We start from the raw sequence: 14,973 nt of genomic DNA, 5'->3' as shown, positions 1-14,973 counted from the left end.
GGCACATGAGATCTCCAATACCCAGAAAGGGTTTGGGCGGATTCTAAACAATTTGGGAGATATTAAAATAATTAATATTTTTAATGAAGTCCCTAAGTCTAAACTTACGGAAAATAAAATATTAATGTGAATTAATATAAAACTGTGTTAGAATGGTCCAAAAGTCATGGATCAAGCCGAATCTTATCTTAGCTGTTGATTAGGGACTTAATCTCGGTCGTTGATTTGTCAACGAGAAAAATATAAGAGGAGGCTTGAGGGTCACTTGGAGAACACGCTGATGGAGACCAGTTAGTTCGATTTCTAAAGCAGGGTAAGCTGAGAAATTGAACCAGTGGTCTGGTGAGCAGTCAGGAGGCAGCAAGTACGGAGCAGAGAAGCAAGATCAGCCACTCGGGATCAGCACCGAGGCAGGAGAGGCAAACGTAGAGGCAGCAGAAGACTACGCAGTCACTAGCTGGGCCTGCGTGGGTGACACAAAGAGGCCCAGGGCTGACGCAGTCAAGCAGGCGCTGACACAGAGGGTTTGAGAACCACACAGAGGTCAGTTGGGCTGACGCTAGGATTGGGAGAAGTGCTGGAAAATTATTTCTCTCTGTGGGTAAGCCAGTTTGGCACCTTGTTGTACTGAAGAATTGTTGAATAATAAAATCCTCCCTTGCTACACCGGTTTTCCCACATTGGGTTTTTCCGGGGACTATTGTCCAAAATATCTGTGTCAATGTGTTAATGCTTGTGCATATGTTTATTTATGTATTACGGTGTGATATCTGCAACAATATTTATTTTAATGTTTATTGAAGTAATTTCATAAATAACTTATTGTGGAATAAGTAGGAAAAATAAATCAGTTGCTGCAGTGATAGAATTTTCACAAGAGGGATCATCAAGATCCTATAAGAACCATCACTTTGAAAGGTTCTTGGAAATAGCATTATGACATGACTAGTATATATTCCATCTAGTATAGAAATTGTCAGGCCAGGAGGTAACTCCTCAAAGCGAATTGTGCTTTTGCATTGAGATTGATCATAGATATATACATGGAGGGAGACTCTTGGGTTTCATCTCCTAGTGTCTCTTCAACTTCTAATTCTCCTTATTTTCGTATTTACAATATTTACATGGATTCACCTAATCCCAAAGATTAGGTGTCAACATTCCCCCCCTTAATCTGAAGGGATGTTGGTGAGTCCAAGCATCATTATGAATCTTTCAAACTTTTCTCTTCCAAGCGCTTTGGTGAAGATGTCTACAATCTACTCATTTGTGGAACAAATGCGTAGATGGATTGTCTTGGCCTCAACATGATGTCGAATCAGATGGTATTTTGTATTGATGTGTTTCGTTCAATCATGGAACTTTGGGTTCTTTGCCAACTTTACTGCAGAAGTGTTGTCAATCATGAGAGGAGTTGAATGCACTTGTTTCTTTTGCAAATCTTCCAGAATTTCCCTGGGCCACACAATTTCCTTTTTTTCTTCAGCTATTGCCACATATTCAGCCTCAGTTGTGGAATCCGCTGGGATTGATTGTTTGCGTAACTTCCAAGAGACAGCTCCTAATCCAAGACTCATAACATAACCTGAAGTAGATACCCTAGTTTCTTTATCTCCATCAAAGTCTAAATCAGAGTATCCAATCAAGCTGAAGTCGCCCACCTGTGTATACTTAAGTCCAAAGTCTTAAGTTCCCTTAAAGTACTTTAGAACTCTTTTCGCAACAGACTAATGTCCCTCACAAGGCTTTTGCATAAACCTAGAGAGGATTCCAACAGCAAATGAAATGTCTGGTCTGGTAGTAGTCAGGTAGTTGAGACTTCCTACAAGTTGTCTATACTTTGTTGCATCCTCAAATTCTTTTCCTTCAGTGGATGTGAGCTTTAAGTTCTGTTCCATTGGAGTAGTCAAAGGATTGCACTCAGCCATGCCAAACCTGTTCAACAGATCTCCAATGTACTTCTTCTGAGAGAGGAATATAAACTTCAGATGTTGAGTTACTTCAATACCAAGATAGTAGTGAACATAGCCCAAATCTATCATTTCAAAACCTTTCCTCAATTCCTTCTTTATGGATGCAATATAGCTCTCATTGTTCCCTGTCATCAAAATATCATCTACATACACCACAAGATATACAATTGTTTTGCCAACTTTCTTGACAAACAAAGTTGCATCATCAAGATCATAATGTTTGAAGTTGAGTTTCAGAATATGCTCAGTTAACTTCTCATACCAGGCTCACGGTGCTTGCTTGAGGCCATACAAGGATTTTACAAGCTTGCATATTTTATGTTCCTGACCCTTCACAACAAATCCTTCTGGTTGGGACATAAAAACATTCTCTTTCAAATCTCCATTCAAGAAAGCAGTTTTTACATCCATTTGATGGACTTTCCAACCATTATGTGCTACCAAGGCAAAGAGTGTCCGAATGGTAGCCCATTTTGCTATGGGGGCAAAAGTCTCCTCATAATCGACCCCTTCCTTCTGTGCAAAACCTTTTGCCACAAGCCTCAGAATCCCTCCTCATAATCAACCCCTTCCTTTTGTGCAAAACCTTTTGCCACAAGCCTCATAATCGAACCTGAGATGCCTCACCGAAGGAATGTGACCATACCACATTTCATAGGGAGTCTTGTTTTTTATAGCATTAGATGGACACCTATTCTTTATATACACAACACATAGAACTGCATCAGCCCAAAACATCAGTTTAACATTCTTGAAAAACATCATGGAACGTACCATATTTAAGATTGTCCTGTTCATTCTTTCAGCTACTCCGTTCTGTTGGGGATTATAAGGCACAATTGTTTGATGTTTGATCCCATGCTGGCGAAGATAGTTTTCAAATTCATTTGAAGTGTATTCTTTTCCATTATCAGTGCAAATAGAGCCAATATGATATTGTGCATCATTTTCAATCCATGCACGAAAATTCTTGAATGTTTCAAAAGCATCAGATTTGTTCTTCAGTAAATAAACCCAGCACACTCTGGTGTAGTCATCAATAAATGTCATTATATATTTAGTACCATTTGCAGAAGGAAAAGGCATTGGGCCACATAAATCTGAATGAATGAGTTCAAGTTTTCAATGTGCTCTGGAATGAGAATCATGAAAAGATTGTTTTTTGTGATTTCCTAGAATACAAACATCACATTGCTTAAGTTTCCTAGGAATTATAGGCAAACCAGTAACACCATTTTTCTTCAAAAAACGAAGGTTGTCATAGTTCAAGTGTCCAAATCTAGCATGCCATAAAAGACTTGATGGAAATGTACCTTCATCATAATGAGAACTATATGAGAAGTTTTGTGCACGAGCAGAGGTTCCTTGCAGCGTTAGAAGTCTTTCTTCTTCTATCCCCATCATAACAAGTGAATGATTTGATGCTTTTCTGACCTCAACCTTGCCATCAAACATATGAATGGAGTGTCATTGCTGGCGGATGTGGACCAAAGACAGCAAGTTTTTCCTCAGCTCTGGGAGATATAAAACATCATGTAGAAGAAAGTCTGGAAGGCCAGGCAGTTTGAGCCTGATGGTGCCAAGCCCTGATGGCTTGAGTTTTGATTTGTCTGTAAAATATACTGCTCCATCAACATTATCGGTGAATTCTTCAAAAAAATCTCCTAAAAGTCATGTGGCAAGTTTCTCTTGAATCAAGCAACCAATCATCTTTTCAAGAAGCAAGTGAAGCATTAAATAGTCTTCAGTTACTCCAGTATTACAATGTGCTTCAACATAGTGAGCATATTCGGGTGCTTTTCCTTTGTCATTGGTTTTACTTTTGCCTTCATTTCTTTCCTGCTCAATTTTGTTCCAAGGCAACTTGCATGTGGATGCATCATGTCTATTGCAACATATCCAATGAAGATCAGACTTTTCTCCTTGGAACTATCTGCCCCCCATGCCTCTAAAATTCCTCCTCCCTCTTCCTCTTTGGCCACCTCTTCCTCTAGAAGATTCGTGTGCATGACCCTTCTCTCTATGTGCAAGACTAACAGCTTCTTCAGAAGACTGAGAAGTTGTCTTCTTCCCAAAAGCCTTCTCTCTCAGTGAATTTCTTCTCAAGGGAGTCAAAGGTAATCTCCTTAAGGTTTCCACTTTCTTGCAATGACTCAAGATAATGTGAATAGGTGGGATATAGTGCCTTGACATAAGCTATGAGAGGAATATCTATCTCAAAACTAGTGGCTTTTATATCATGCATAATGGATCTTACTTTTGATGCTAAGGCAAGAGGGTCATCATTTTTCAATTCAAGACTAAACAACTTAATCATCAATTGAACAACTTCAAGTTCAGAGTGTGAGTCATACAATTCCTTCAATTTCGTTAAAGCTTCAAAGGCATTTGAAAATGGCGAAATATGGCGACTCACCTCTTCATTTACTAATGCTGCAATCAAGGCATAGGCCTTGTTGTTCTTATTTTCCCAAATGGCAATCTCCTTATTTGAAGTGGACTTTGCAGGTGCATTATATCCTTCTCCTTCACAAACTCCTCTCCACAACTCATTGAAAATGAGAGTGAGAGTGTGTTTTATCTTCCTTGACCATTCAGGATAGTTCTCTTTTCCAGAGAGAACTACTCCAACAATTGATATCAGTGAATGCATTTTAAAATATGTGTACTGTGTCCGCCTGGGGTAGCTCAAGTGGCGATGGTCGTGGAATGAAGTCTCACCGAACCGGAGATCTTCGGTGCGAATCTTGTGCTACCCTCCCCCGGTAGTGGAGTGAATAATGGACATGTAAACACGAAAATCGGAGAGTCCTACCAAGCTTACCAAAAAAAAAAACAGTGTATTGTGTAAAAAATGTATTATGCTTGCATAATACTGTGAAAAAATGCACCTCTAGTGGTAATTTCTGTAAAAAAATGCACTCTGATATATATATATATATATATAACAGAGTTATTACTTGGGAAAGGGTTATATGGGGAAGGTGGTATATGGGGGAGGGGTTATTGGTGGAGGGGGAGTCAATGTATGGGGAAGGTGTTACCAGCAGAGTCAAGGGAGGTGTTATACGAGGAGCAAAAGAATGGTTGCAGCATTAAAGGTGTACTAGATGTAAAGCAGTAAGATGCAGTGGTAAAAATCGACTAAGCTACAAATATGGTAGATATGATACAAGGCATGGAGTGTTGCTGACATTGATACTCATGATTCTAAAATACAACAAAAGCTTCTCCATATCGATCTTCAAGTGGCATATTCAACATATAAACGTGTTCAATGAACATAGGTAGCACAAAAGATAACGATCTCATCAAGCCAACAAATTGTTCAGCAAAGAACTATACGACAACTGCTCTGACTGTTCCAAGATTCCAGTATCATAACAAATCCAAAAGAAATATGTTGAGGGATGTAAATAGTTTCCCTACAAAAAATAGTGCCCAGTACAGAAATGTGAAAGAACTTCTGCAAGGAAGATCCCCTAAAGGCTTTTCCTTCAACAAATTTAGCCACCTTTATTGTGATATTCAAGTTGAACAAACCCTAATAGACGCATGATGTTGACCGACACATGGTCCATACAACTCTATCCTGAGATTTACCATAATGTATTTCGTCGTCTATCCCATTCAACACAGAAACCCTCGTGTCTGTGGCTGAAGAAATGTGGGAAATGGATCTTTTGGGAATCGATAGGACAAGATTAGAATGGTGGCCTCAGAACCAAGGTGCGGGGGCACCCTACCTGCTAACCGGCGGTGATACACGGAGATACACGGGTTTTATAACAAATTTAGCATAGACATAGTTACTGTGAAAATTTGGAAGCCCAAATTTCTACTGCAACAACTGATTAAGTTCCTTCTATTTATTAATTATAGAACAAATTATTTATAAATCCTACAGCAAATACCGAAACTAATGCACTGCAGCCTTCACCAATTAAATTAAATGCGGAAATAAGAAACTGAGCAAGAAAGAAATATACAACACATTACACCGTTATTTTTGGACAAATGTCCCCGGAAAAACCCAATGCAGGAAAAACGGTGCAGCAACTGAGGGTTTATATTATTAAGTGGTAGTTTTCTGAATACAATCTTTGGATGCCTTGCTGACTATCCAATACAGAGAATCTGACTGACAAAGATATTAGTGAGAGATACCTCACACTATCACTAGAGATCCAAGATTGATCCAGCCATTGAATGGATGGACCCTAGCAGTCTCTCCACAGTTTCTGCACAATCACTGCGTTGTTCTGCGTCACTCCTTCTGGGGCCTGCATCACTCCTTCTAGTTGATCGTCTTGCTTCTGGAACTTCGACTTCTTCCCTCTTGGTCTCACACCCTGGCTTCTGGCTCCAAGACTCGACTTCTCCAGCAAAATATGGATCTCCTCTCAGGGTCTACGTCAGCCTACACTGCCCAGCATGACATTTGCGCTGCTTCTTCTGGATCTCTCTTTGCCTTCTCTACGATGTATTCTCAGATCAAGAACCTTCAACCAGAAATATCCTTGCCCCTCATTGCAATAAATCACTTCGATCTTCTCTCTAGCAACTGTTGCGCTGCACTCTCTAAGAAATTCGATCTCTTGATCTCTCTCCGATGTGATTTCCAAATGCCCATCAAGCCTCTTATAATCTTCTCGTTGAGAACCAACAACCCAGATTAGATTCTAACCAATGTCTCAAATCATTTTGGCTTGATCCTCGTCTTCTTCTAGAAGTTTCACCCTCAGTTTGATTAATACCCTTTAATTATTTTAATTTCCTAAGTTTAGGCTTAGGCACCCATTAAAAATAATTAATTATTTTAATAAAACTGTCTCCGGGTGGAATTTCCCAAAACAATTTCTAGGTATTGTGGAATACATATGTCCTAACCTCCTTGAAAATTTTGAGGCTTAGAGCACATCCGATGCTACCAAAAATCAACACTCCCTCTTAGCGAGGAATGTGCTCTAGTAATGCAACCTGCTGAAGCATCACCCTTCTCTGTAACATCTCCCTCTGCGTTTGATGTCTGACATCACTACCCACCAACTACTGCGCAAATGTTGCATTTGTACTGTTGCTGACCCTGCCACTGCCAACACTGCATCGGTACTGCAACCCTCATAAGTTCTCCATCTGTGTTGTTGTTGGCACTGCCACTGTCAATACTGCATCTGCATTGCAACCTTCTCTCCAACTACTGTTGCTACTGCATCAGCAATGGAAAAGCATCCAAAATTACTGAACAAGTGTTTAGCATGATGCATCTATTGTTGGAGTTCTGACTACTACTAGTCTCTGCACTGACCCTCTTTTGCGTTGTTGCTGACTCTGCACTGTGCCAACTACACTGCTGCCAACTCTGCTCTGCGTTGCTCAGTCTCTGGCACTCCTAGCCACTACAATTGTCACTCTGGTACTCCTCTGCACCAACTGACACTAGTCCATCCTACTACTTCTGATCTGGGTTCTCATAGCAAGGTATTGATCCAAGAGGTGGACTCCTCAAGGATCATGCCCATCTGTAGTTTTTTCGAACTACAATACTAGATCACCCCACCTCTCCCCTAGAGGTATCTAGGAAACCATGGAAAACTCCTCCTCTTCGATCTTTGCAGATGCAGCCTTCAAATCATGCTTCTCGTCCATGTCCTTCTTGAGAGGACAGTGTGTAGCGTAGTGACCAAGTTCACCACACTGGAAGCAATTGATCTTCGAAACATCTTTCTTCTTCTTCAGCTGCTCCTGCTGCCCCTTAGATGTCAGGGTTGCATTCTCTTCCTCATCCTTGGTCTTCGTCCCACTGTTGCTGCTGCTATCACATTTGCACTCGACTAAGTCTCTCCTCATCTCTTCCTGCTGAAAAGCGGCCCACATCCCTTCATAATCTGACAATTTCTCTTTGCCCAGGATACTCTAGACAAACACTTTCCATTCTTCTGAGACTGAATTCAGGGCCAGCCTCACCATCTCGGTAGGCTGAGGTGTTGAACCCACAGCTGCCAATGAGTCTCGGATTTCCTGAAGTGTTGTTAGGAACAGATCAATGCATTCCCCCTTCTGCATCTGCGTGGATCTCATCTTCTGCTCCAAGTACATCTTTCGTTGTTCAGAAGATCCTTCATATAGTGTGGCCAATGTTTCCCACATTTGTCGGGCAATATCCTTGCTGGCAATGTGACACACTATGCGATCTCTCACTCTGTTGAGGATCAATCGTTTGGCCTTAACCATTTCAGTCTTGTACTTCTTGAGCGGATTTGGATCTGCGGGTGCAGCTACCACACTGTTGACATAGGTTTTAAGATCCTTGCCTTCCAAATCACATAGTTGGATGCACCCTCCAACCAATCCTGATCTCGCAACCCATTAGCTGCCATCTCTACCAACGAAATGTCAAACTGCCTCCTCTCTCCTCTGCGTTGTTGCTGGGCTGGCCTACGCACTCCCTACTGGAGTTAGTAGATCTGTTGCTCCTTGCTGCTGCTCAGCAAATGAGAATTCGGACTTCTTGGTTGGAAGTCCTCTGAGGAAGAATTCCCTCAACAATGTCTCTCTTCTTCCTTCTGACGTTTTTCTACCCCAGCAACTGCTACAGAAAACTGTGTCACACCAGTAACCTCCTCTGCACTGAAGCTTTTGCGCTGCTCCCTCTGACACTGGCAAACTTTGATCTGGAAGTCTTACCTCTCTATCGACTCACTCAGAGAGAGACCTTCCTCGAAAAATTTTCCCTCCTGGCCTGGACTGTGCAATCCCTCTGGGGATTCGATTTGTTGCCTATGCAGCACTTCAACCCTCCTTCTCTTCAGCGTTGGGCTCTTCCAGCTTTGCTCTCTTGCTTCACCTGCAGCTCTGATACCATGTGAAAATTTGGAAGCCCAAATTTCTACTACAGCAACTGATTAAGTTCCTTCTATTTGTTAATTACTGAACAAATTATTTACTGCATCCTACAGCAAATACTGAAACTAATACACTACAACCTTCACCAATTAAATTAAATGCGGAAACAAGAAACTGAGCAAGAAAGAAATACACAACACATTACACTGTTATTTTTGGACAAATGTCCCCGGAAAAACCCAATGTAGGAAAACCAGTGCAACAGCTGAGGGTTTGTATTATTAAGCAGTAGTTTTCTGAATACAATCTTTGGATGCCTTGTTGGCTATCCAATACAGAGAATCTGACTGACAGAGAGATTAGTGAGAGATACCTCACACTATCACTAGCGATCCAAGACTGATCCAACCACTAAATGGCTAGCCCCTAGTAGCCTCTACGTAGTTTCTGCGCAATCACTGCATTGTTCTATGTCACTGCTTCTGGGGCCTGCGTCACTCCTTCTGGCTGATCATTTTTCTTCTGGAACTTCAACTTTTGCCCTCCCGATCTCACACCCCGGCTTCTGGCTCCAAAACTCTACTTCTCCAGCAAAATACAAATCTCCTCTCAGGTTTGCGTTGCTTCTGCGTCAACCTACGCTACCCAGCGTGGCCTTTGCGCTGCTTCTTCTGGATCTCCCTCTGCCTTCTCTATGATGTATTCCCAGATCAGGAACCTCCAACTGGAACTATCCCTGCCCCTCACTGCAATAAATCACTTCGATCTTCTCTCTAGCAACTGTTGCGCTGCCCTCTTTGAGAAATTCGATCTCTTGATCTCTCTCCGATGTGATTTCCAAATGCCCATCAAGCCTCCTCTTATAATCTTCTCGTTGAGAACCAATGACCCAGATTAGATTCTAATCAATGGCTCAGATCATTTTGGCTTGATCCTCGTCTTCTTCTAGAAGTTTCACCCTCAGTTTGATTAATACCCTTTAATTATTTTAATTTCCTAAGTTTAGACTTAGGCACCCATTAAAAATAATTAATTATTTTAATAAAACTGTCTCCGGGTGGAATTTCCCAAAACGATTTTTGGGTATTGTGGAATACATGTGTCCTAGCCTCCCTGCAAATTTTGAGGCTTAGAGCACATCTGATGCTACCAGAAATCAACAGTTACTCCATTCATCAACCATCAAATAGACAGGCTTCTAAACAAGCTTACCACACACAAACGCCATTGAATCTTGAACATGAATCACACAGCTTACTATGGAGATACACGGGTTTTATAACATATTTAGCGCAACATAGTTACTCCATTCATCAACCATCGAACAGATAGGCTTCTAAACAGGCTTACCACACACAAACGCCATAGAATCACACAACACCTCTAGGCAGCACCACAACTCGCTCCAATCTTCACAGGAGGCAAAGCAATGCCTCAATGCAACAATTCAATTCTTCAACGATTAGAACAGAATGCGGTCTCGACTAGTGTAATGCACGGAATTTTGTAGAGAAATGTCAATCTACAGAAATGCAGAACAGAGGCAGGAAGGAAGCCAAAAATGGGGGCTGGGACCTGTGCTCTGATACCATGTCAGGCCAGGAGGTAACTCCTCAAAGAAAATTGTTTTTTTGCATTGAGATTGATCATAGATATATACATGGAGGGAGAGACTCTTGGGTTTCATCTCCCAGTGTCTCTTCAACATATAATTCTCCTTATTTTCTTATTTACAACATTTACATGGATTCACGTAATCCCAAAGATTAGGTGTCAACAGAAACAATACTTCTGAAGGATGAAGGAATGCAGATGGTCAAGTTGCAATATGAAGGGTATAATGGAAGTCTTTTTGCTCTTGAGAAAAGGAACATAACTTCAACAGGTACAAGAAGCAAGCTCGTTCAAGAAAGGATGGCTAGATGATTATATGGAAGCAAAGGTATGCATATTTTAAGTAACTCTTCTCTAAGGTAAGGTTCATATCTACAAGAATCTTGCAAAAAGAGTTGGATATAAAAGTATGCTCAGTAAAATTTTCCATATGGTTGCATGATGCTCGAAAGAAGAAATTTGACATGCTTTGGAATGGATGGAGATCAAGACTCTCTCACAAGATTGCATGGCATAAATATGACAATGTTGATCAACATCAAGTATAGTCTCCGGAAGAAAGAAAGGGAGTTAACAATGACAACTCCAAGGAAGATATTATAACTTGGTAATCAAGTTCGATCCATGGGCACCTAGATTAAGATGAATGCATGGAGAAGGATTCTTGTACAATATGGAGATGGATCATGCGAAAGGATGTTGATCTCAAAGGACTCAAGTAAGTTAATACTTTGATGAGAGGGCCATCATGATAAGGTAAGTCTGATATTAATATTCTAATTTTGGTTATCTAGTTAACATATTGTTTTTCTACATGAAAGGATATTGCAAAAATACATAATGGTAGATGAGGCAAGATCAACTGTTGGTGTTGAACTCGATTCAAAGAACATATGGATTGAGTGAATGGTTTTGACAATCCTTGAAGGATTATGTAGTCAAGATGTTTACATCATCATCTTGGGATTAAAAGGTAGCAGTGTAAGAAGATAATTTGATCCAAGATCACTTTCATGTTTAAGAGGGAGCTATGATTGACTCTATTTTGGAAGGCTCAATACAATGCCTTCATTGATGATGACTAAAGGAAAGTGATATGAAAGGTTGATGGCCTGAATCCTGTCACAAGATAAAAGGAAGAAGATGGCTCCACTGCATCCAAGAAGAAAGAAGCTCAATATGATGAGATACAAAGAAAAAAAAAGGAGCCATGCAGCTATCTCCATGCAGAAATGGTACCTAATGCACTTATGGAAACAAGCTAGAGAGCTTGTGGTTATGACTTTCCAATTGAAAGGAAAGAGTCTCCTCTATACTTTAGAGGAGTATGAAGTCTCCTTATCATTTGTGAAGGAGCAAGGATCTATTCCTTAAATCAAGTGGGAATAGGGATTTGCTCTCTGGTTGAGAGGGAGTGATGTTAAACATCACAATTTTATTATCTTCATGTGTCATGCACTAGGCTAGGACTAACAGTCGTACATCTAAGTGAAGGCCATGGAGGGAGAATGGAGGATTGGATAAGCATCTAAGATTTCCTTGAGGATAGAAAATCTGAGGAAGTGGACCAACACTCTTTGAGGATTGGACAGGTATCCACGACAAGAGTGGTCGAAGAAGACCGATATTCTTTGAGGATTGGGAAGCCAAGACAAGAATAGTCCTAAAAGGGCATACCTAGTGAACATTCGGATGGGGTATGTACCTTGTAGAGGTAGTGTGGTATCTCACGTAAAGCCTCCTAGCATTATGCTCTTGTATAAGAAAGAGCTTGTCAAGTTAAGGCCTTACTATGTTGACAATGTTGGTCATGATGTTGATGCTTAAAGATGGCTTACCAATCCAACTCTTCTTATGAGAACTCTTCAGTTTGAGAATAACCTTGTACTGGTTGTACAATTATGAATAACTCCCTAGTTGAGAGGAAGCATTGGAAAATGTAACCAGTTTCGGTCTTCATAATTGTCAATGTACTCAAGTCATTATGTATATTTATGTTACAAGAAAAAGAAGAAAGAAAAATATTATTTTAAGCATGGGTTTCATGCTCCACTTTGATGGTCATCTAGGTTAAGCATATTCTTCATGCTTCTAGGATTTGTCATGTCAAAAGAAATTTTTTCTTGAGCCAAGAGAATCCTTGTCAATTATGTAAGACCCTTTCGGGCAAGTTGTAACATGTAAAAGATATTGATTTCGAGTCTAGAAAGTCCTACGAGCCTCCAAGCACAAGTCGGCCCTAGAAATGACAAGTCGACCTAAAGAAGAGAATTTGACCTCAAGAAAAGCCTATAAATAGAAGCAGATTTGACCTCACTTAGTCACCAATTTGATCTCTCAAGAAAAAGTTTGATCTGAAGCTCGAAACATCAATAAAATCAGGGCAAAGGTCAAGGAAGCAAGAGGAAGCCAAAGAGAAGGAAAATCTGTTTTTGGGCTATTTTCTCTCACATGTACGAAGAAGGTAGGGTTTCCGCAGCAACTGCAAGGCCAAAGTTGCAAGTCGAAGCTAGGGGGCGAAGTTGAAGTTGGAAGTTGGTTGAAGCAAGATTCACTCTTGTTGTCTTGGTTGATCTTTGACCTAATTGAAAGGGTTTTTTGGAGGGTTGACTTCGTGCTTGGAGGAGGACTTGGTCTAGGGTTTTGGGTCTTAGTTTTCTCATTTGAAGCAGATTCTATAAGAAGAGAAGAGATTATTTTCAGGTTTTCCCCTTAGGGGTTTTGCCCTGGCTTGGAGCTTAATACTAGTGTCCATAGTCTTTATTGTTTTTGCTCTTGATAACTGTTTGATGAAAAGATCTAATAAAAAACACAAGAAGATAAATAAAGTTCACAAGCAATTATTAAGGTTAAGGAGAAATTGAATAATAGCTGCCCTACTACATTCTCCAACACCACATATCTAGAAAAATTATTAATTTGAGCTCAGACCATTTGCCTATGAATAAACTTCCAAACAGGCTTCACAAACATTGAGCAATTCTACTTGAGAAATTCAAGGTATCTGATCAAATTCCAACCTTATCCTCTACAGTCTCATTTTTTTTCTCTCGAATTAACATCAAGTAATTTTTTAAAAACTCCATCTCTTTAGGTTTTACATAATTATTTCTATTAGCATTCTATGTTTCTGCTTTTCAGAGTTACTAAATTGAGTTCTGAAGATCGATTACATTACCATGGTTAAATCCATAAAATGCACTCGCACTTCCTCCAATGGCCGTACCAATCTGCTTGATCACGAATGGAAAAATGAAATAATCTTTGAATACAGAATAGATATTTAATTAAATCCACAGCCCAAAAAACAGGGACCCCCTTTGAAAAGTATATACCATGGAAAAGCTATCTCGCATGAATGGTGCTAGGCTCCAACTGCTTGCCTCCTACAAAACAATGTTAAGAGTAGGTTGAAATCCCGGCCCATGTAAGTCAATAAAAATTTCCAGCCAAATCATAAGTTTTCTATCTCACCCCTGTTAGTAACAATTCATCTTTTTATTTACATTATCTAGTCATATGCATTCATGCACACAATATGATTTCAATATATTTCAAATAAATATAGCACATTTACTGGATTTAGAACAGTTTGAAGTTTGACAGAAGCCAGCAAAAGACCCAAAAATGAGCAGTTAAAAATTCCATTCACAGATATTATGCTTTTATATTTTGCTATCTGCTTATAACGTCATGGACATGAGAAAAAATCTCATTTTCAGGAGATGAGGAGGGTCTTGATGCACCTTTGGTGACACAAATTTCCCATGCAATGTGTGTGTTCCAATATAAATATACTACAAACTTATAAAGTTCAAATATCCACCACGAAGTTTTCCAAAAAGTATACAAAAAGGTAAAGAAAAGGTGTGAATTCATATTAATACAATCAGAAGTGTAGATTACAGAACTTTAGTTTACTTAGCTGTGGACAGTGGCCTCTCAGAGGAACAATCTAAGTTATGGAGCAGAAACACTTGTCCTTCTACCCCTATCTTGTTGAAGTTTTGTAGCTACAGTCAGTCTTCATGATTGATCCTAGCGCTCCAAAATAAAGAGAAATGACAAATATTAAAGTCGGCCTTGAAAGAAGAAAATTTGAATTTTTTAAGTATAAATATAGCCTCCAAAATGACAGGTCAGCTCCTCAAGCTCATGTCGACTCACTCCTAAAGTCACAACACTTGGGGATTTATTGATCACTATATATAGACCATCCGTTCCCTTTATTTGATCACCAATTCAGACCAATCTGAGGCATAATAAGGACGAGTTCTGAGGCTTATTTAGGATCACAAGAAGGACAAAGTCTAAGGCTCATCAAGGACGAAATCTGAGGCATAATGTGAAGTTTGATTATCTGTGGCAGACGAGTTTTGGGCAGAATCATTCTCTGAGACAGACCGAATTTTTCTTAGCAGCAGGATGACTTGGCTCATGGACATTTTGACCAGGTTTGACCTGGTTCTGGTTGATGGTCACTTTAACTTTATTTGACTAAAATTTCAGATTGTATCTCTTGTTGAAATGGACAAATTCT

At 40.0% G+C, this 14,973-nt stretch overlaps 1 protein-coding gene across 2 annotated transcripts in view; it reads right to left on the bottom strand.

Moving 5' to 3' along the window:
* Positions 1 to 14,973, bottom strand: part of LOC149165351 (uncharacterized) — a 325,800-nt gene that overhangs the window by 203,334 nt on the left and 107,493 nt on the right. For both annotated transcript variants that reach the window (XM_089431120.1, XM_089431121.1), the window contains 2 exons: positions 13,769 to 13,819; positions 13,612 to 13,663 (listed from right to left, as the gene is read on the bottom strand). In XM_089431120.1, coding sequence (XP_089287246.1) covers positions 13,612 to 13,663; positions 13,769 to 13,819 — 103 coding nt within the window. The remainder of the gene's footprint in view (positions 1 to 13,611; positions 13,664 to 13,768; positions 13,820 to 14,973) is intronic.

Source organism: Pinus tabuliformis, chromosome 5_1 (assembly GCF_031772625.1).
Source record: "Pinus tabuliformis cultivar Carrire ecotype Pingquan chromosome 5_1, CPIR1, whole genome shotgun sequence".
Taxonomy (NCBI): Eukaryota; Viridiplantae; Streptophyta; class Pinopsida; order Pinales; family Pinaceae; genus Pinus; species Pinus tabuliformis.
The sequence above is the reverse complement of the archived record's forward strand: the minus strand, read 5'-3'. Positions and strand labels throughout refer to the sequence as shown.